At 40.6% G+C, this 22,636-nt stretch overlaps 3 protein-coding genes and 1 pseudogene across 7 annotated transcripts; 1 reads left to right on the forward strand and 3 right to left on the reverse strand.

Moving 5' to 3' along the window:
* Positions 1-88: 88 nt before the first annotated feature.
* Positions 89-6,668, reverse strand: ssx2ipa (synovial sarcoma, X breakpoint 2 interacting protein a). The gene is made up of 14 exons (XM_071492149.1): positions 6,396-6,668; positions 5,219-5,365; positions 4,841-5,007; positions 4,469-4,678; positions 3,705-3,815; positions 3,450-3,585; positions 3,263-3,338; positions 2,993-3,173; positions 2,565-2,712; positions 2,213-2,349; positions 1,806-1,979; positions 1,590-1,707; positions 1,029-1,182; positions 89-723 (listed from the first exon to the last, which is right to left on the reverse strand). Exons 2-14 carry the CDS (start codon positions 5,259-5,261, stop codon positions 582-584), a joined length of 1,797 nt encoding a protein of 598 aa, XP_071348250.1. The 5' UTR covers positions 5,262-5,365; positions 6,396-6,668; the 3' UTR covers positions 89-581.
* A 409-nt stretch (positions 6,669-7,077) lies between these two features.
* On the reverse strand, positions 7,078-12,081 carry LOC139629502 (mucolipin-3-like). Of its 4 annotated transcripts, none has more exons than XM_071492161.1 (14): positions 11,881-12,081; positions 11,422-11,457; positions 11,031-11,250; positions 10,757-10,924; positions 10,480-10,633; positions 10,052-10,133; positions 9,877-9,973; positions 9,614-9,713; positions 9,296-9,408; positions 8,702-8,851; positions 8,374-8,475; positions 8,154-8,276; positions 7,808-8,014; positions 7,078-7,703 (listed from the first exon to the last, which is right to left on the reverse strand). In XM_071492161.1, exons 3-14 carry the CDS (start codon positions 11,244-11,246, stop codon positions 7,566-7,568), a joined length of 1,650 nt encoding a protein of 549 aa, XP_071348262.1. In that variant the 5' UTR covers positions 11,247-11,250; positions 11,422-11,457; positions 11,881-12,081; the 3' UTR covers positions 7,078-7,565. The 4 variants fall into 4 exon arrangements, with proteins under 4 accessions (XP_071348262.1, XP_071348261.1, XP_071348260.1 ...); XM_071492160.1 differs by having other exon boundaries at positions 11,422-11,562; XM_071492159.1 differs by lacking the exon at positions 11,422-11,457.
* Positions 12,082-12,284: 203 nt separating this feature from the next.
* bcl10 (BCL10 immune signaling adaptor) lies at positions 12,285-14,852 on the reverse strand. 2 transcript variants are annotated; one of them, XM_071492165.1, is made up of 3 exons: positions 14,405-14,852; positions 13,735-14,023; positions 12,285-13,615 (listed from the first exon to the last, which is right to left on the reverse strand). In XM_071492165.1, the coding sequence occupies exons 1-3, from the start codon at positions 14,453-14,455 to the stop codon at positions 13,200-13,202; spliced, it is 756 nt and encodes a 251-aa protein (XP_071348266.1). In that variant the 5' UTR covers positions 14,456-14,852; the 3' UTR covers positions 12,285-13,199. The 2 variants fall into 2 exon arrangements, with proteins under 2 accessions (XP_071348266.1, XP_071348265.1); XM_071492164.1 differs by having other exon boundaries at positions 12,285-13,618; positions 14,405-14,838.
* Positions 14,853-15,234: 382 nt separating this feature from the next.
* On the forward strand, positions 15,235-22,501 carry LOC139629504 (CCN family member 1-like; annotated as a pseudogene).
* Positions 22,502-22,636: the final 135 nt, after the last annotated feature.

Genomic DNA, 22,636 nt, shown 5'->3' on the forward strand with positions numbered 1-22,636 from the left:
GACATCCGGATTCCAGTTTTCACACTTACGACTGCAACTCGCAGTGAAACCCGCTAGTCTGCGCCAAATTACAGAGAAAAACAAAGCGTTTAATTAAAAATATCTTTATTGTACTGTTGCACCGGCAGGGTGGGTCATATCATTCTAATGTCAATAAATGCTTCCATTAAAACTCGTAATTTATACATCTACAATATGTAAACATTAAAGTTAGTTTCAAACTAATATTTATGCATTCCATATAATCAATATGTAGAAGAGATTACCAACTGCAAATCTCTACTTGGTAAATACCCTCCCCCTGATTGTAGCTAAAAGTCTGAACTGTCAGTGTTGATTCACTTGTAAAGAAAATAACTTAACAATGGCAGATTAATTAAAGTGCTTTCTTATTTGATCAGCTTTGGTGAATTAATGACATGTGCATGTCCATAAAAAAAGCAACAGTGAAAAACAATGTTGCAAAAAAAAAAAAAAATGAAGTGTTCATCAGTGGTGATGGAATTCAGCCATGGACTGATACTAAAGTCCACTGTGGAGTCACAATCTTTTTTTTTTTTTTAAAAGGCACTGGTTGTTCCTTAAGTGAGGATGTTCTCATCTTCACCCAGGGAAAAGATACTCAGGTCTCCACATCGAACTCTGTTTTTTGACTGTGCATGTCTATCATCTTCAGTGGTGCTGGACTCTTGCCAGTTTCCTCGATTTGAATGTCTGGAGGAACTGCAACGGGAAAATACAGGTATTAATGTTTAACATGGCACAAACACGGACAGCAACAGGTTCTAGTCCTGACTTCTACACTAACACACGAGACATTTGTGGCCTTTACAAAGCGCTGAAATTATGTTGTTAACCAGTTGAAAGTTAATAGGTCATATCCTGCACTGCCTTAAAGCATTCCTGGTAAAATAACACTGCACAAATAAAATTCAGTAGAGCAAACATGACAAGAAAACAAAAATTAAAATTTCTCTAAATACAGCCAATCGTGTTTACAGCAATGATTAACTGTGACTAAATAATACCTGCTGTCTGGTATTAGGCGGAGTGTCCGGTACAGTTCGGTCGTGGATGGCACACCAGCACTTTGAGTAGGTTTAGGAGTGGAGAAGGTAGCGTAGGTTGAAGATTTGGTCAGTTCAGCTTTCGTGGAAGACATCCTCATCTCTGGCTCACTTCCTGTAATGCAGAGAATATTGATATAAGAAATAAAAAAAGAAAAGAAAAAGTTGTTTAAATCCAATATTAGTCAAAAATGTCATACTGTTTAGGTTTTTATTTTAATATCCAGTGTTCTTTATTTTTTAGTTTTCATTCCACTGTGCCATCTGCAATTGATACACATCCTCTCTAAATGAATAACTAATTTTAAAGAATAATGATTTGTTGTGGTTTTCTGACAAAGACTGCATTTTCTGAATGTCCCCAAGCAGCACATAGGAAGTGAAAAAAAAACTACGGTGAAGGTCAGTCCTACCAGTTATTTTGTGCTGATTTTATACTATATGTACACATATATAAATTTAAAAAATATATATTCTCTGAAAATGTATTATTATTATTATTTTTTGATTACCCACACTTACTGATTGATAAGGCACTTTGTCCATCAGATGAGGAACATCTCCTACGGTCTGTAAAAGGAGTCATACTCAAAAACTGATTCTTGAGCCAAGAGGCACGGTCCTCCTCAAAGGCCTTTTTCTGTGAAATGCAAAAAGATTAAAATGAATACAACGTAATTACAATGCCACAATATATGATGAATGACATTATAGTACCACATCAGAAGCCTTGAATACCTCTCGCCCCAGGCGAATAGCAGCCTCTGTGAAGTTCTTCCTCTCCCTCTCAAAGTTTCTCTTCTGTTCCTCAAAGAGCCTCCATTCCTCTTTGAGACGCTCTTTCTCCTCCAATGTGTAGCAGTCATTAAGAAGAGCTGCAGTCTCATCATCGAATGATGTATTGAGTTGTTGCTGCAAAGGCAGAAACAGACACACACTTAACATTTTAGACTAAATTATTATTTAGAATGTCCAAATAACATTCAACAATGTACAATAGACATGTGCTCTTCATCTAAATTGTTATTTCATCCCTTAATTTGCGCTTGAACTGAGAAGCCCCATGTGTCTCCGTAAAGAACTCTGACAAGCAAATGTTTAACCTGCACAGACCTAATGATTTTAGATGGTCAGCAGATACTGACCTGGAGAAGTTGTTGTTGTGCATGAATGAACTCTTTGCACTGCTGGACTTCACACCTCATCCTCTCCATCTCATCCTCATGGGTCTCCCTTGGTATCACCTCTTTATTGGACTCCAGCTGATTTTGCACTTGAGATGCTTGGAAAACAAAAGCCATCAACAGTTGATAAACATACTTTTCTTCCTAATATACTGCAAACATGTAAATTCTAGGTTGAACAGCTACACATATTTCCAATCCCAACTTTTTAATAACCTCAAGTTTTATATGTCAAAACATTTAATCTATAAAACCACCACCATAAGAGCTTATTTTAGTAGGATTTCAGGGTATGCAACAGTGCTGTGTTTACCTTGGCTATCCAACTTCTCCATGTGGTTCCTCAGTTTCCGCCACTGCTGGCGGATGCTGTTGGTGAGCTGCTCCCTCGCTTGCTCGCAGGATTGGTCCAGTGTTTCCCTGCTCGAGTCCCCCGTCTTCTCCTCCCCATCTGAATCAACCTGAGCAAAACAAAAAGAAACTGTAACTTTTCAACATAGAACCGTCTCATCTTATTAATCTGATACACATGAACGCAAGTTTGGTTTATGTGTAATGATCAATTTAAAAAAAAAGAATGATTAATTTGAATGATTAAACGAGCACCATGAACATAATTCAATAGTCCTCCCATCAATCCTCTCAACCCATCTAACAGGCTTCTTTTTTATGCATTAGCACTGTGAGAGAGAGAGAGAAGAGAAAAAAAAAAAAAAAAAAAAAAAAAATCTATAAAAACACCTGCTCCTGGCTGTCATCAGCAGTGGCTCCTCTGGTAGAGGACTGGCGTGGACTGAGGATATGTATCATCTCCTTCTTCATCTGCTGGAGGACTTTCTTAAGCTCAGCGTTCTCTAGCATCAAGGACCTCTGACTTGTCTCGTAGTCACTGAGCAAGGACTTGTACATCTCACCCTCATGGCTGCAGGGAGCAATTTACAGATACAGTTAACCTGATTGATGTTGCACATTCAACGAATTCTGTGGTGAACAAGTGACATGAAATGTTACCTAGCTGTCGCTTTTGCTGTCTTCCAGTGGCTCCTTTTTCCATCTGACCGGCCCAAGCAATTCAGTACATCAATAGCTAAAACAGAGAAGTGAAAATAACTTCCAGAATAAAAGATGAAGAAGCTGAATGCCATGTATCCAACACATACCCCTTGCACTGCCGTATGGTGGAGATCAGCATGCTTACCAAGTTTTTTATCCTTTCTATCGACCAGTAACTGGCTGAGGCGTTCCTTGAGCTTTACAGCTTCTCTCTCTTTTCTCTTGGCATCATGACTGTACTGTGAGGCACGGCTGGAAATGATACTTTGGAGCTTCTGAACCTGCACAGGATAATTGAATCATGAAAGTATTTTTCAGGCATGTGCACACACACTTCCACACACTGTAAAATTGAAAACATGAATGTTGCTGATGATAGAGGGAAAAAAATTAAGCCTACCTCATCTTTTTCAGTTTTCAAGCAGCTCTGCAGAGTCTTGATTTTGAGTTGTAGCTGCCTCTCTGTCTCATGGAGACCTGACTTCTCCCTCATGGACAGCTCCAACTGATCCTGGAAGGAAATACACTTTCATTATGAGCACAGTGAGATGGCAATGTTTTGAACAAGTAATCAGTTCAGGGTTGAAGCTACAAGAGTAAATTCCTGAGCAAAACCCCATCCTAAAACTGGTATGTGCTATCTGAAGATTTAAATACGCCAACAATATCCACACGTGTGGACCAGGTACTCGCTATTTTCAACTCCTTTCCTTAAGAAATTGAAAATAATGCTGTGTAATCCAAACTAAAATGCCTTCTGCACCATTCCTTACTCCTCACTTCTCATTATGGGACTCACAACCTTGACTTCTTCTCTGGTGGGTTTAGATAGAAGAGGTATGTTTAGTCTGGAGATATGGAAACATGACTTTCATTGCTATTCAAAATGACAGGAATTTGTCCTTTTTTGCCCTTGTAGTAGTGATACAGTTTATACACTTCTTTTTTACATGGAAGTAAAGAGTGAGGAGCAGCTTCACAGTATCTTTACAGTATATATAATTGTTGTGTCTCCTGTCTGCTTACTAGTGGGCAGAAATCTATAACTGCACCTTTACTCCAGGACAAATACAGATTAAAGTCTATGGGTACATTGAATTGAATCCAAAGCCATTTGAAACACTGTCTAGTACTGAAACCCCAACACCCCCCCATATTAGATACCTTGAGTCTGGAGTTATTCATCTGTATGTGCTCCAAGGTGCTGGATCTCTTTAGCTGTTCTTTCTCTAGCTCCTCCAAAGTGCACATGTTTCGTCTGTGAATCTGCAGCAGCTCATACATGGCATTCAGAGCTGGCACTGTGCACAGGCCGCCTCCCCCTGGTGAGCTGGCCTCGATACATGTGGAAGAGAGGCCCAGTGAGGCGAGCTCCTGTCAAAGAAAGAGGACATTGGTTACTGTCCTGGTTTTGTAATGAATTATTCCTGCACAGATGCAACGGCAAACAGAACCAAAGTTAATATCAAGTCTATTGTGAAGGACGAATGCATTTTATTTTTGTAACAGATTAACGACACCTGAGCATTTCCATACCTGATTGATGTATAAAATGCACTGAGGAATATTATCCTCTGTGCAAAAGGCACTTATCACACTGTAGGAGCTTTTGGACAGGGGCAAAGAAGAGTACATTGACACAAGGTTGTTCTGTCTTGAGGGTGACATTGTCAAATGTGATATGCTGGAAATCTCATAGTTTCCTAAAAAAAAAAAAAAAAAAAAAAAAAAAAAGACAGAGAGAGGGAAATTATGTCAATTGTAGATACATTTTGAGAGGACTGAATTAGGTTGCTACTCCAAAATGAGATCATGAATATGGGTCACATCTGGCAGATCCCAAAAACAGCATAGCCGGTGGGGTTTTGCCATATTTATAGTATTCTTCCAGATACAGAGGAGAAAAAAAGTTACCTATAGATGTCTCTGTCGGCACACTTGTCCACCACTCTCCCATATCACCGACACATCAGGACACAGGGATGTGAGGTCATGAGTTATCAACCGGGAGGTGGATTAGCAGTCAGGCCGTGGATCAGAGGCTCCCACTGGATCAGAGCCCTGAAATGGAACATCAAGCCATGTGATAGACCAGCAACAGATAATCTGGGCGGCAGCTTCACCCGCACAGGATTAACGGTCGGTTGTGTACCAGTGGGGGTTAGATTGGGGTTTAAGAGGGTCTTCCTATCGGCCACTGGCATCTAAATTGCAGGGTAGTAAGATGATCTCAGCTACAAGCCAATGTATTTACAAAGACGAAAATGAGAGAATCCATTAGAGAGGGTCTAAAATCATAACCAATCTCTAGTGGGTACAAAAAAGAAAATATAAAGTGTACAAGCCTTTTTTGGACTTTCATGCCTTTAGGATAATATTATTATCTTGACATGTTGTTGTGAAACAAGTTGAACCAGATAGCTACACTTGCCACTCCCACAACTTTACTATGCACTGAAATGTTCCAACTTGTGTTCAGGGCCTGTCAGGCACATTGTGTTGATTAACAAGGGAGAGAAACCTTCCGGTCTAGTTCAGTAATAAAACCGTCAGGGTTTCAGTGCACCATGTTGGTGAGGACACAACCAGTCAACGCAAATGCCTGCTTTTCAGTGTCTGCCATGTCAGTGTGCATCGCAGCAAACTCCCTTCAATGTTCTTATCTGGTCAACCAGAAAACACAACTTTTATCTACAGATACACGGACCGAGGAGGTCAAGTGTGATTCTGCTTATGTCATGGGTTAACCTTAACGTTATATTTTGATATCAAGGAGGACAACACGCATTAAAGTTGTGGTTGAGTAAGGTAACGCCTGTACGATTCGCTAACGTTAGCTAGTTTGCTAAATTAAAAGATTAATTGAAATAATTGACCCACTTCAGCGTTAAGTACTAGCACACCTGAGCTAGATAACTTAGCCAAACATCCCTGGTTTGTCAGATGAATTTGACATTAGCTAAGTTGTTAAACCCAAATATATAAAGTCGTACAATACTACGTTAACTGCCGTTGTGTCGTTTCGCTTGAGACGCTACCTTACAGCCTCTGCTAACCTGGATAATAGCGATGCTAGGTTAAACAAACTCACGGTCGCGGCGTGAAATGGGTCAAACTCAGTCCGACAGCTGCTCCTTCATCGACAACGCCTGCAACTTTCTGCGTCGAAGTCGACTGTCATCATGTTGTCAGCAAAAACACGAGCGAAAAACCTCTCGAAAAACCTCTCCACCTCCAGCGTGAACGCGGTCCAGCGGAGATGCGCCGACGGCACCGCTGGTAAAGCTCAGGCTGCAGCGGCGGCTGCTTGTGTATTTTTGAAGTCTACTCCTCCGCTGGCTGCAAACCAAACCTCTTTGTTATTGGAGGCAGCGTTGTTAGGGCAACCAGTATGTGAGCCGGACATTGGATGGGAACATGTGCAGTGTGCGGTTATGCAAATGAGAAATGCTGTCAGGTGTCATAAAGCACTGCACCTCTGTGGCAGCAAGAGGAAGTGTCACCCCCACACAGCAAGCCCACAGTGCTACTGCAAGATCTTACCTCACTATACTGTAGTACATAAAAGAACACAGTTTTAGGCAGTACTGTGGGATACATTTTATTTTAAATATTATGTTGAGCTAAAGACAAATATAGTGTATTAGAATAAAATATGGAATATAATCAGAGCGTAGGTGAAAATTGGCAAATAAAGAAAATTCATTTAGTCAGAGGTGCGAAAAATAAATAGAAGCAGTACAAAAATACATACAAACAAGTAAAACCATTGAGCCAATCCATGTCATTTATATGTCAGTATACAGAAAATATGCACAGGAAATGTTTCCAGTACAACGTGTACAAAGGATGAAAACAACCAATTACAATTCACTTTCTTGTAAGTGAGTAGCTTATTCCGTTATATTGTACATTCAGGGTAAGCGTGATTAAAACCAGTAAACCTACGTTCATTTAGATTCTCCATATTGTACTCTACTGCTTGTACAGTTATGTTATTGTGGAATCAGAACAAATGTCCTCTTAAGTTTGAATTGGAGGGGTTTTTTTCTTCATAAGGTAATCTCTGAGAAATCTTTCTTGATGGGAAAAGTTACCCACCACTGGATTGAAGAGTAAATGGATCAACCATTTAATGCATATTAATACTGAAATTGTTAACTTGAGGATATCACGAAGTCAAGTAAAACCTTCTGTTTGAGTAAGATGTTAACCCTTGGCCAACACATGGCAAAGGCACATGCTACATCTCTTCACTTCATCAAAAGCAGCAGCACGGAGAGAGGCAGCAGGACGCTGGCTCTTCATCAGTCTGGTATCTCCCAGACTCAGGCTGATCCCTGCACTCTGCTATGAAGGCCTGCAGCTGGGACACTGGCACCTTGTCTTTCTGATGATGCTGGAAAAGAACCATCGCTCAGTCACATATGAGGACTTGTCAAATGAAAAGATAACTAACATCTCTGTACAGCAAGCTATCCAGTCCAGGTGACTCAGACTGACCTTGATGGTCTCGTAGGTGTCAGTGATGAGAGCAATGAACAGGCTGAGCACCAAGTAGATGAAGAGGGAGATGAAGGAGTAGAGATAGAGTCTGCTGAAAAGCCACACCATGTAGCTCTTGTCTCTCATGTTCAGGAAGGTGGCGTACATGTCGTCGCCGTTGATGAGAGAGAAGAGGCACTCTGTCACCTTGTCAAGCGTTCGGAACTAGAGAAAAGACGTATTAATAATTGAGGTTTTATGTTTCAGTGATAGATGTGTTACCAGAACAGAGTATCACAATACTTGGGAGAATTTATTAGACAGCACAGACATTTGAAATAGATTATGATTATAATTTTCATACTTTGTCGTGGTAAGGGCCAAGCACTATCCAACCACAGAAGCAGTACCCAAAGTAGATCATGGCCGCACAACAGCAGAATCGGATCACATTTGGCAACGCTGCTCTCAGGGTTAATATTAAGATCTAAGAAGGAATTAAAGTTTTCACTTCCTTTGGAGATGCATTTGTTTTTTTTAACAGGTTGGCTGAAAACAAAAAGTAGAGTCATGAAAGTTCTTACATTGTATTTCTTGAAAAAACCAAGGTAACGAATCACTCCGACCCAGACAAGCATGGTGGCTGTTCCCAGCAAGATACTACAGACATCATAGTTTGTCAGGAACTGGAAAAGAAAAGAAAAGACAGCTTAATAAACACAATATCAGGTAATTTACATATATCAAACTACAAAACAAAAGAGCCTTTTTCAAACATTATAGATCTTGAGTGGTGATTTCGGACCATTTAGCTTTTCAGGTTTCCCTTTGCCTTCAGCCCAACATTCCTACGGTGAATAATATGTGAAAATATAGCAAATATATACAATACAGCTCAATAAAAAAACCAACCTTTGTTTGTATTCCGATTTTGAGCGCTGACCCGGCGATGGTTAATGTGTCGCTGACAATGATGAGGATATACCAGCCATTCACAAACTCCATGCGGTCTGACCATGTGACAATTTTATTGTAGTACGCGTGGAAGAATATGTTGAACTCCTGCATTAGAGAAATGAAAATATTGCAAAACACAACAATTAAACCAATACACTCAAACTAAGAGTTCGTATAGATGGAAGTTGGGTTGTTAAATTACCATGTGGTTAATTTCCAATTTTCCACATGCACATGAATCTAAAATATGAAAATTAGCTTATTCAAATACACACTGTATAAATGGTTTTAATTATGGAATGTAAATGCCCCCCCCCCAAATTCCCAAAGTACAGAGGACATGACCTCGGTGTAATACAGCTACAGCCCTGCTTCTGATGCTGGCTTACATGGTATATGGTATTAATTAAATCAGTAATTTATTACTGAATGAATGACCTTGAGGCTTAACTGAGCCAATGGCTAAATGTACCAAACTCCTGTACAAGGTAAAATTTTGTGGTGAAGGTTAAAAAAACGAATGAATTTATTCCTCTAATTTAAACTTACAAACTGGAGTTGGATGCCATTGATGACGGATCGTGTGCAGAGGATGAGAGAGGTGAAACAGGCGAGGATGACCACAGAGTCAAACCACAGGAGGAGATAATCATTCTTCCCAGCTACAAATAAGAGCCACAGATTCAAGTTTAGTTGTAGCTTTACCAGCTTTGTTATTGTTGTTGTTGTTGTGCCAATCAGATGCTGAGTTGGATCATATTATAGAATGATGTCACCGTGCCCCCTGCTGGCCATCACAGATGATGATGATTATTTGGTGTGCTGGTGTTGGTGCGCTTTACAGCATGAGTTTGTGTAATAACTTACAAGTTCCTTCCACATTCCAGTCCCTGCATTCATAAATCATAACATCATTTTCAACATCAACCCTTATCTTTCCACTGTGAGCACGGTTGTCAAACATGATCTGTGAAAAACAAAGGAAAGGAATTTATTAGAGAATTCGTTAGAGACACATCTCAAGTGGTTTCCCAGCATGGAAAATGATGTAGCTAACAATTGATTTATGAATTCATTATATCCTAAAACATCAAATCAGGGTGTGGCAGGTTTCGAACACTGTCACCAACCATTATATGGAAGTCATAACAGTCTGGTAGCTCATGGTGCCGCACAGTCTGCAGATTGATGGTTTTCAGTGTTAGGTAGATGTTCACTGACAGAAGCCTAGACACGCAAACATATATTAGCAGCAGGAAGCATGCTTGCCACATGGCATGGAACCAGTATTTTCAGTTTAGTCACCTTTTGAAATCTAAGGAGAAGTTGAAGTGTGCGGCCAAACTGCGGTTGTCAAACAACTGCACAGGGTATATGGAAATACAATCTGTGAGAAGGAAACACAGGCAAAGTTGCTAGATTTCATTTGGTAGTTCAGCATCAGCATTCATTCCCCTGACTGCACTGTGCTGCTATTAACAATGCCGGCTTCCTCTTTTTTAACGGAGTCACAAGTAAATCCACATTGTGATTATGTTCCACTGCTGCCATGAATCAGCTTCCATAAATACATCTTGCATTAAAAAAAAAAAAAAAAAAAAAAAGACACATTATGGATACAACCCGAGGTAGCTACTGGACTTAAATTCACAATTTCCACAGCTAGTTGTGACTCCGTATGATGATTCAATAAATATTTTGTATGTTTATGTGGCAGTTTTGTGCTTTAGTACCTTTATCAATATGAGGATCAATGTCAAAGGTCCCGTTGCCAGGATCAATGCTGCTGTTTCTGTAAAACTCTTGACAGACAGACAAAGGAGTGTACTCGCCATCAACCATCTCATATCCAAGATTACCTGCGGTCAGGTTCTGGAGATTGATGTACTGAAAAAAAATACGAGAGGAAGCGTAAAGTAAGTCTTTTCATGAAATAAAATAATAATTTTGCCATGAAATCCCCATGAGATATGATGTTAAATTCTTGTCATTGATCTACATTTGCAGTACCCTGTTGATAATGTAGTCGATGTGCTCATACACGTCTGCTTTTGTGTAAAGTGCGTAGCTGCCCATCCGGTGATCTTTGTATCCTTTGAGAAACAGATGTCTGAAAGTCATCAGATTTTCATCTTTGAAGGTGACCATCATTTCGTTGCTCAGGCCAAAAGACACTAACTAATTGGAAAAGGAGGGAATAATATGCAACAAATATAAATCCACCATCTGTACACATTCATACTCACTGAAAAATAAGTTGCAATCAAAGGATTTTGTCCGCTACCTGGATTGTGATGATGGCAATTTTTAATATTTGTAACATCAGTTTCCAAGGTTTGCGACCCCTGGCTCTGTATTTCTCACAGGGGTTCATGAAAAAGTACTTGAGCCTTCGTCTGAAGTCCTCCACCACCTTCGACTCCAGAGTGTGAGTGCTCCATCTGTACTGGCCGTTTTGCCTCCTCTCCTCCGATCTCAGTAGAAGTTGGGAGTCCTCCATTATACTGAAGTGCAGAATAAAATTTTACTGTTGTTGCGCAGTTTTGGTCGTGTTTGTCTTCACGCATTTTGTTCAAGGTTCGACACACATCAGAAATGTGTTGGAGATCAGGTTAGGGGTTAGCCATTCCAGTCATTCCGATGTGTATCAAACTGGTTCTCCTGCATGAACTCACTGCTGTCATTCTCTCCTCTGTCTTCACACTGTCATTCTGGAGTGCAAACTAATGGCATTAAAATCAATCAAATATTATAGGAAACCACAAAGGTGTTTTCTTCGGCGTCATTTAGCTCAGCCATAGCTTATTGTAGCAGACCTACCAGCAACAGTGAGAAGAAATGAGACAGCAAATGTACAGACTTCAACCATGTATATAACAAATTCCCTCTATGTAGAAGTAACTATATCATACAGTTAAATTTAAACGATGCAGAAAAACACTAGTAGCAAACATTAGTGAATAAAAGTTAATAGTTGTTACACTGTAGATACTATTGTACTGTTAATTATATATTATTTTTTACAACCCCTTGGTAGGATATATTAAATTACAGAGTAAAGGCTCCACACTTAAAGTTAAGTTAAGATATAATAGTAGATATAGTAGCACTCATAGTAATAGTAAACTAATTACCTGCTAAAACCTGCAGTGCACCAGCGAGCCACAGAGCAACTCGACCAACAGACGGCTCACTACTGTCTGTGGAGGAGGTGCAGTCACCACACCAGGCTTCACCACGATGACTGTCATTCCTGTGTGTCATCGTGGCTGCGTTTAAGCTTTTCCAGTTTTTCCAAGACAAATACAGACCTCCCAGTTACAGCATCTATGCATAGAAGCTGATATGTGGGCTTATCAGAGTCTAAGATACTATTTTGCAAATTACTAGAAAGCAAATGGGTCAATGGTTGTAGGATCTCTTAATGTCACCTTAATAATACGTCCTCACTATGTCCGATGAAATCAGCAGAGATAAACTACACCAATTGTTTTCTTAACCACCACACAGCCACTGACAAAAAAATACATGAGCAGGATTCATGTAGAAAACCTTTAGTATGCAATAGATTATTGTACAAGACCAATGAACGAAGTAAAAAGCAAGACATTATTTGCATTTCACAATGTTTTTTGTGATTCAAGACTTCTGTAGTGATAACAATGTAAAGCAACTTCTTGATTTAATGCTGCATAGAAAGTAGCGGAAAACATCATTTGAAGCTACAGGGCTCTGATCAAAGGCTTGAAAGATCAGACTTGCTCATTATGCACATGTATACTCAAGTAGCCATTCCAGTGTATATAGCATCTTTTTCTCACTACACCTACACCGCAGCTGCCATGTCTTCAAACTACACATTTTGTCAGGAAATCACACCTTTGATAAGAGGAGGAGAAAAAGTTAAAGAAGATGAGTCACATTTTCTTAGCTCACGACATATTGGGCTGGGAACTGAACCTCAACACATTCTGCACAGACTTAAACTCAACTTATTTAAATACTGTTTTTGCCAATTTAAACTGTATTTTATTTAGGCACAGTTCTTGCACATTTGCTTATGTTTCATAGACATTCAACGTTTGACTTCTTACATTTGATAAAAAAGGTTTCACAGAAAAGCACGTATATATTCTCATACCTAAGATATTGTTTTGGCCTCAGAAGAAAACTAAGGTAACAAATAAGCAAGTATCAAAACCCTTCAAACATTACCCCAGCCCCAGTGACAAAATGTCTCTATTTTCTCTCCAAACAGCTGATTGGTTTAGTACGAACATGTAGTATATCCCATGTGCAGCGATTTCTCACAAAATGCCTAATCAAAGGCAAAAGCAACAGCAAAAAGACAAAATGAGAGTGTTTGTGTATGAGCTGAGTTGAGTTAAGTTACTGAGGTTTGTACCTGTTTGTCGCTTTAACTGCATGAGAACTGTCCTATCAAGATGTGAAATTAAAAGATGTTCCTAGGTGACGACGGAGTGAGCGAGCGTGACCGGAGGGGCTGGAAGTTTGGGTCCCCTCCCGTGCTGGTGCACCCTGTCGATGTGGCATCTATGTTAGAGGGGGATTCGACCATCACCTCATCCGGAAGCGGAGGAGCTCCTGGGTCTCCAGGCCTCGGGAGGCTGGAGGAGGTTGTGGAGGTTGTGGAGGAGGCTATGGCGATGCTCGCACCGGAGACAGAGGACATGTCTCCGCCTTTTTGTAATGAGGGCAGGTTGAGTGAGGCTGCTATGTCTGAAGTGGACGGGCTTCGTTCTCCATCTGGGTGGAAGAGCAAGGTGGAGTTGTTTGAAAATGTTGCGGGGAGGTCGCTGGTTGTGCTTGGAGTGCTGAGGTTGCTGTCAGACGAAGAACTGGAGGCCCCTGCTGTGGAGTGGCAGATGAGGACAGGAAGAACAGGAAGAGGGTTTGAATTAAAGCATCGAGAATATCGTAAAGATTTCAAATACACAACAGGTTTCATTACGATTTGGTCTATATACCTCTGAGAGACTCAATCTTCTCATTTTTGGCCTTTTGCACCTCGTCAGTGATCTTGGTGATGATAAAGTTTTGTGAGCGCATCTCCCTGATGGAGTCAATCAAGGCGTCCAGCCCCCGGGGGTTTTCGGTGAGGATATCCAACAACATGGCTGTCCTCTTGGTCTGTGTGGTCCTGCAGCTGATTTCCTCCGCATCGTCCCGCGTCAGGATCCTGCGAGAGCGCAGGTAGTCAAGGTGGCGTTCGGCTCTGATCTTGTCACAGAGATAGTGCCGCAGTCTGATCAGCACCTGGAAATCCACAGCAAAGGGAGAACAAAGTGAGCTGTCAAGGCCCTTAACAGAATCATTCAGGGACAGGGAACCAAACCAAAGAAGGTGATCTGAAATCACTTGTATAGCCTGGTCTGGTTCTTCTGTCCATGTCATATAGTTACTGTGTGTAATGCAGACTGACTAATGCAGTTAATGTAGTCAAATCTTCCAGAGGAAAGGGTGTTGATAAGTGCACAGAGAGGGTGTGGCGGTTTATTTCCTCCTTTTAACAGGCCTTTTAACGCCAAACATGGAGCAAATTAGCGCAATACACGTATCTGCATTTGAGACACACATTACCTTATTCGCAAGGTTATTTATTCGGGAGTCGGGTTCGGGCTGAATGATCATACTCACGTCTTTTTTAATCTCTGCCATTTCATCTTCAGTGATCTGAAGAACATCCATCCCTCTCACCCGAAAAGTGAAAATCCAGGTGCTCCGGGTGACGAATGAGGACCGAAATAGGTCAATAAGCTGGAACCAATGAAGTAAACTACAGCAATGTGGTAATTGTAAAGCGTTAATCTGTTCGGCTCTTCATTATCTGTCGTTAAAAGGAGACGGATCTACTATCCATTCAAGTTTTCTGTTTCATGAACCGAAAAAAAAAAAAAAAAAAAAAAAAAAATCCCCGGACTTCCTGATTGTGTCGAGGTTTTACGTCGACACCAGAGGAGAAGTAACCGAGGGCAGAGTCGTGGGTTTCTCACTCACGGCTCATTTTTGAAGATATCAGTAAACAACAAGCCTGGATCACGACATTCAAGCGGACGCGTCTGTCACAAGGACAGGAAAGGCTGCAGCTCCCCAACTTCAGTGACTGGTTTCAAGTGTTAAACAGTGATACAGGTGGATTTTTATTCTGATTGTCTCCACTGGGTGGCGCTGCTGGATCTCCCCACACACACACACACACACACACACACACACACATACACACACACACACGTACTTGTACTTCAATCTTTGTGAGGACACTCGTTGACATAATGCATTCCCTAGCCCCTTACCCTAACCTTAACCATCACAGCTGAGTGCCTAACCCTAACCCTAACCCTGACCCTGACCCTGACCTTAACCTAAACCTAATTCTAACCATAACTCTAAAACCAAGTCTTAACCCTCAGAATGTGATTTGAAGGTGTCTCAAAAAGTGAGGACCGGCAAAAATGTCCTCACTTTCCCAAAATGTCCTCACTCTGTTAGTAAAATACTTTTTTTGGTCCTCACTATGTAGCAAGTACAAGTACACACACACACACACACACACACACAGTTCATTCCCCACACAAAATCTCATAATACATTAGAGATGTGTTTCCAGGGGCGGAAATGATTATATTTTGATGTACTTGTACTTTAGTTGAGTCTATTTTACGCTACTTTATACTTCTGCCTCACTATGTTTAAGAGGGAAATATTGACTTTTCACCACATTTATCTGACAGCTGTGATCACTAGTTAATGTTCAAATTAAGAATGTGCATTAAAAACAGATGATGAGGTTATAAAATACTAAACATAGGTTGGGAACCACTGAACTAAACGACCTGTACTGTAAAGTAGTTAAAACTAGCTGCTCCTGAATCAACTACAACTTTATGCTATTTATTCAGTGATTCAATATTATTAATCTAACAATCTCATATATGACAATTTATTAGGCACAGGGACCAAATACTTTTACTTTTGACACTTTAAGTATGTTCATTACTTTCAGTACATCGTTAGCTCAATATAGCTACCTGAAGTCTATTTATCTATTGTGTTTAAGTGGAGCATATTGGACACATTTTCAGTTGTATTAACGCAAACTGATTGATAGACAAGGCTACAGGTTTCAGACCCTTTGGAGTTTTGGGGCCAAGAGTTCCCTGTAATGAATGACAGAAACTTTTGCCAGGTTGGCCTCAGCCTCCAATAAAAACTGGATGAATGGTTTGTTTGGAAGGACTTAATTCAATTAGTGAACTGAGGAAATACATACTCACCAAACCATGATGTAACAGGATGTAATGATCCACAGCATTCACCCAGATGCCAGCCAACCAGGCCCAACATTCATGCCTCACTAATGTAAAACTAAAAGGAGTGTACTTCGATTGCAACGGTGGAGGCTATATCTTTACTTTAAGTCCCTACGTATCATTGCTCCGCCCAGTCAGGTTTTTTTGCCTATGGCGTCTGAAGACCGTGAAGGCGTGTATAGACTATGCTTGATTGATATCGACCTCATCTACCATCTCGAGTTTGGGGACCTTCCGTAATTTATATATAATAATACACAGTTTTTATCCAGCTGTGCATAGCCTATTTCAAAGTATAGGTTACTGCTATTTAAAATTATATGCGCAATGTAATTTTCCAGCTAACACACCAACTCAGCCCAAATTTGGTTTTGTAGATTATGTTACACACTTACCAGTTATGACACATTATTGAATTATGTTGTATACCACCATAATCATGGATCTACAAATGAAATTGAAAGGTCAAGGCAAGAGATAGCCTTTATTATTACAGGACAGCAGCAGTTATAGTGAGCAGCAACTGTAAGCTGTTATTGGGGATTGGCAGGGAAAGTGTGAATCAGGGCATAGAGAACAGTGAGTCTTCCTAAGTGCATGGTGAACTACAGTGCATGCGAAGAACGAAATAACACTCCAGTCAACTTGAAATAAACTGCAAAATGGCAAAACACATTCATTCAGGATCCACTCACTTCCCTCTAATCATGATATGCCACGGACTGTTTGAGGACGGGTGCTCCCTGAGGAGATTGTTGTCAGGCTTGTTTTGTCATGTTCTGCAATGTAATATGTACTGTGTAGCTGGAAAACACCGTCTCCAAACAGAAAAATATGCCAATTTAAAATCAGACACAAGGCCATCTGTTGCTCCCTGGAAGGGATAATGGTTTGAAAGAGAGGTTTGAGAGGCTCGAACGAGCGATAATGGTTTGAGAGTGGAAATACAGGCTCCAGTATCTGTCTGGCTGCTGTCACATCCCAGCAATTTCTGGGGGAGAACAGAAACAGAAAGATGCCCTTTAAATGTCAACCTGTGTTGAGAGGTCAACTTGTACGTTGATCAGCCTCTTTAGACAAGAAATAAATATTTGTTAAATGCTTACAAAGCATGTGCAGAAACTGAAAACACATGTCCGCTTTTCCACAGAAACTCCTCATGGTGATTCACAGTATTGATGTCAAACAGCAGAGAGCAGCAGCCTGGAAATAATGCCAAATCAGCTGTGAGAGACTCACACGAACCCAATGCACTGACTCGTGAGTGGCCTCTGCAGGGAACGAAAGTCAAGAAAGGGAGTCATTTATAGAAATGATGTAATGAACTGGATTTGCAATCATATCTAGACAGCCCCCACAGACATCCGTGTCTGTTGTACAGTGTGTGACCCGCTCTCACGTAACAGCCAGAACAAGCTTGTCTCAGACGCACTGTGGTTTTAGACTGAGTGCAACTGGGAAGCTTTGTCTGCCTTTCCATTCTCTGCCGCCAATCTTTATGAGACACTGAGAATTTGAATCACACACACATCGCCACATTTTTGTCTATGTCTCTCTCCTTTTTCCATTTGTAATGTAGCACGAATGTGTACAGTATAGCACATTTTTCACACATTACACTTTCCTCCAAACTATCATCATATATCTGCCCATCCACCACCTATTAAATGTCATCCTCAAGACAAAGGAACACGTGATTAACTTAAACTATTAATTGCTAAATTAATCCATGAGTTTTGATAAACTCTGACACATGTCAGTTATGTGAAGTTAGCAAACATGCCAGCTTTAGAGCTCCTTTCCCCTTCACTGACACTTTAATGCGTTGTATAATTAATCCAGAGAGCAAAATACCAAAGGGAAGTAAACAGAAGCACGGGGAGCTCTTGAGACTGACTAGCTAGCATGTTTCCTGCTAGCTAACATTTTCAGTGTTGGCTTGCCAGCAAAGTAGTTTACCAATGAGCCTTCATCGCCAGGCCCTTAGAAACTCATATTTTGCAACAACGGGGATAAATTCTGCTGTGCTGCTGTGTCACGAGGCCAGGCCGGTCTTGTCGTCCTTTTTTCTTGTTTGTGAGGCTGCCCAGAGACCGATGCTAGCTGTTTCCCCATGCCTCCAGTTTAGCAAAGAGCTGTTTTTTTTTTATTGTATTATGGTATTATCACATCAACATCCAAGTATAAGTTTTCTGAAAGCTCAGATATATCTGACATTGGCAATTAATTCCAAAGTGTCTGAAAATCAAACAAATGTGATGCCAAATCAGATCATCATTTAGTGTAGGCTAATAATAACAAATTTAATGGATATGTTTGTTTCCTCAAATTGATCTTTTCGTCTAACTCTCATTAAGAAAGTGAATAAGTTCTGTTAAACTATTGCTTTAGCTGGTGGCGGAATATGCGGGGAGATTTTCATTGAGTTTAAGATCCTGATTTGGCAAATCTCTGCTTTGCTAAAGGAAACCATTTAAAAATTTCACCCTTACATTAATATTAACATTAATGTAACGCTGGTGTTTTCAGGAACTGAAAAGTTGAGTGTCAGACAGGTCAGTTTAACATGCAACTGAAGTCCTCTCCAAGCCCTCCACAGCTGCATGTTTATGTCCGATGTTCCTCTTACCTAACATGGTTCTGCAAATTCTTTATATTACAGCTTTGGAGGGAGAAGTTTCCACTCCAAACCACAATAGTCAGCGATTTCCAGGCACCAGCGAATGCACGGAGCTCACGCTTGTTCGCTCTTCATCTGCCTGAGCTGGCACGGACTCAAACTTGCTCTTGTAACCTCGGTTAGATAAGACGGAACATGTGCCAGTCTTCCATGCTCAGCCTCTTGTTCTCACAGGTTATAATGAAAGGAAAGGCATTTTTGTCCTTGATAATTTTCATTGTTCTTTGATGTGGATAAAAGAGGATGCTTTTTATCCTGGCAGCTATTTCAAAGAAACCATCAATGTTCATCCCGAGAGGAATGTTGCTGCAGGCGTTGCTCAACTTTCCTTTTTTCTGTCTTGTTTTGTTGGTGTGTTTCTCATTCTGGACGCTCTCATTCAGACCGAACAAAGGATTCCTGAGTTTCAAACATTCCAAGAGGCTCTTGCCTCCTTTTTGAAATATTGAAGTCAAACAAAGTCTAACCCATCCCTACCTAGTAGGTGACGGAGGGGAATTTCATCTGTGACCTTGAATGCAAGCAAGGTTAGAAAACACAAACATCGATCACAGACAATGGGCAACAGTCTAAACACGGCTTCGTCTGAGATAGAAATTCAGTTGGTCATAGAAATATGTAGCTATTTATGTCAGAACTTGTGGTGTCCTGATGTGGAATCCCTCGTGGGTCTGCTCTCACATGCATGGGGCTGATAATGAAATATTTCAGGTATTAGGTATAAATGTACGTAAGGTTGTTATGTTTTGGGCCTTTACATAATCATACAGTATTACATGCCACCAGTCTTTCTTTCATACTTTTTACTCCATTTAACCAAAGTGAATAATATCTTTTCCAGGAGAAGGAAGCAAAAAACATTGTTACAACAATCAATAAATAATGATAACACAAACAGAAACAGAAAACAGAAGAAGACATTCACACAACACAAAAGCAGAAATAATATCCAGGTAAGCTGCATATGTGGAACAAAATAATGCAAAATATCTGACAGCAAACACATTAAGGCATTATTTATAATATATATAATATTTTATATGATATAATATATTTGTAATATTTTGTTACAGAATATGTACATTTCGGAAATCCACATACTTAATGGTGAGAAAAGTTAGCTCTGGTTCCTCTTCATGGTGATAAAACAGATAGGAAAATGAAAATTACATGGTTAAATTGGAGCAAAAGCCCTGGCAGAGTGGAAGTTAGACAGGGTGGTTCTTGGCTCACTGAGTGAGAGGAGAGGAGGAGGGGGGGGCTTCTTTTGGGCTTATGGGAGGACGCATGGAGGAGCATTCCTATCATAGTTTCAGGACACCTCTTCAGCGCGTATAAAAGGAGATGGGGACTCCAAAAGAGGGAGAGCAAGTAGTCATCAACTCACCGCCAGGTCTGGTGTTATAATAATTAGACAGAAGTTTACTCAGGAAAGAAAGCTTTAGCCTCTGAAGATGTGGAAAGTCGTTGTCATCGTGATCCTCTGTCTTACACTGGTGAGGAAATAATCTCTGTTCTGTTCATAAGTTGCTTGCAAAGCTGTTATAAGATGATCTCTTTTGTGAGCAAACTTTCAACTAGACGTTGTGTCTTTTCTCAGGTGTCAGCCTTATGCCCAAAGGACTGTCAGTGTCCCTCTGAACTCCCTGTATGTGCAGCAGGAGTCAGTCTCATGCTGGACGGCTGCGGATGTTGTAAGGTTTGCGCTCGGCAGCTCTTTGAAGACTGCAGCGGGACACAGCCATGTGACCACACAAAAGGACTGGAGTGCAACTTTGGAGGTGGATTTCATTCCGCTAAGGGCATCTGTCGAGGTACAATAAGTTCTCTTCTTATCTCTTTTTTTTTTTTTTTTTATTCATTTCCTCACTTTGCCCACTTCACTCTTCTGATTTTGAGCCTCACTACTTTCCCTGTTTTTGTAAATCAGCGAAATCCGATGGAAGATCTTGTGAGTACAACAGCAAGATTTACCAGAACGGGGAGATCTTCCGTCCAAACTGCAAACACCAGTGCACTTGCATGGACGGTGCTGTTGGATGTGTCTCTCTGTGCCCACATGAGCTCTCACTGCCCAAACTGGGTTGTGCCAAACCCAGGCAGATCAAGGTACCAGGACGGTGCTGTGAGCAACTCATCTGCCCCGAGGAAGCAAAACCAGAGCGTGCCGTCATGAAGAAGCACAGAAAAAAGAACAGTGAAGACAGTGCATCTGAAGACGACCTTACCAGCAAGAATGAGTTGGCTCCCGTGTGGCTAGAGGGATCAGAGTCTTTAGCTGGTGAGCCGTTTTACACAGAGTTCTTTCTGCTGAAAAATGAAACTTCAGGAAATGTATGTGAAATTACAAATGTAGCTGTGTGCATGACACGTCTTGATTTTTCTTGCATTTTCAGCAGATTGACTGTCAGCTGTGTCACCTAACCTATTTATATTTTTTCTCTGATCAGCTTTCAGGAGTCACCCAATGGGCATCATGTTTGCCAGAAGAGTCAGGTGTGTGTCTCAGACAACAGCCTGGTCACCCTGCTCCAAATCCTGTGGCACTGGAGTGTCCTCGAGGATGACCAACAGAAACACCCAGTGCAAACTGATGAAAGAGACTCGGGTCTGTGAAGTCCGCCCATGCAACCAAATGACCGTCATCAGATTGAAGGTATACTCCGGACCTTTTATGTCCAGATTTTTACCTGCTTTTATAAAGACGCAGTCTGATTATTTCATTACAGTCAGCATCCTTTGTGGAATACAATTCTCTCCCTGAATTGCATTTTGAATCTCTGTTTACATTTAACGCATGCTTTTGATTGCTTTTTTTCCTGAACAGAGAGGCCGCAAATGCAACCACATAGAAAAAGCCAGCCGTCCAGTGAAGCTGTCCCACGCAAGCTGCCGTAGCCTTAAGAAGTTCCAGCCCACATACTGTGGGTCTTGCTCAGATGGGCGATGCTGCAGGCCTCATCGCAGCCGGACGATACCTGTGCGCTTCAGATGCAAAAATGGAGAAACCTTCAGCAGGATGGTGATGATGATCGAGTCTTGCGAGTGTAACCTCAACTGCTCCAGCAGCAACGAGAAGAGACAACCCCCCCCACAGACTTTTTAATGATATAGACAAACTGAAAATGTAAACCTCTCAATTTAAGTGGAAAGAAGATCCATTATGACAGAAAACAATTGCACTGTGAGGTGCCAGACACCTAGTAGGATGAATTTGGTGAACTGTATTGTTCATGATTTTGCTTCATAACACTGGAGCCTTTTGGTTTGCTTCTTTGTGAAGCTGTTTGTACATTGACAAAAATCTTATTTTTCTAGTTAAACCAACATTTTCTTTTTGTTCTCCTCTTTTGTTTTTATTGACATACATATTTAAGCCTGTCTTAACAAGACATACTACATGTTAGCATGGAAACGACGTGAAAACTATGGCAGCTACTAAATAAGTCATTACACAATATGTCGCCATGTTTCTGTTGATTTACTGTACTTATTATGTTATTTTCATTTAATTTATAACAACTTGTGTTTCATAGTTCATTTAATGTATACCTATTCTCATTCATTGAATATTGTACCATAATATTGGTTTGACATCCTGTTTTACATGTGTTTATCTATGTAAAATGTTGAAATATGTCTGAAGGCTGGACACATACTGTCCTGTTTGTAAGTTGACCAGTTAACTGCCAAATTGTCAATTTTATTATTCGGTTTTTCACAAATAAACATTAGAAAACCCAATAGAGTTGAGCATTTATATTATTTTAGGCTAAAAGTAAAAATATAGTTTGGCAGAAAAACTGGGAAATTCTCAGGGGATCTGTTATAACAATTTTGAGTAGGAAATGAGCTATACTGTTTCAGCTGCATATGGCT

The sequence above is a fragment of the Trachinotus anak genome, unplaced genomic scaffold (genome assembly GCF_046630095.1).
Source record: "Trachinotus anak isolate AG129_WGS33_773 ecotype Australia unplaced genomic scaffold, CSIRO_AGI_Tana_v1 ptg000012l, whole genome shotgun sequence".
NCBI classification, from domain to species: domain Eukaryota; kingdom Metazoa; phylum Chordata; class Actinopteri; order Carangiformes; family Carangidae; genus Trachinotus; species Trachinotus anak.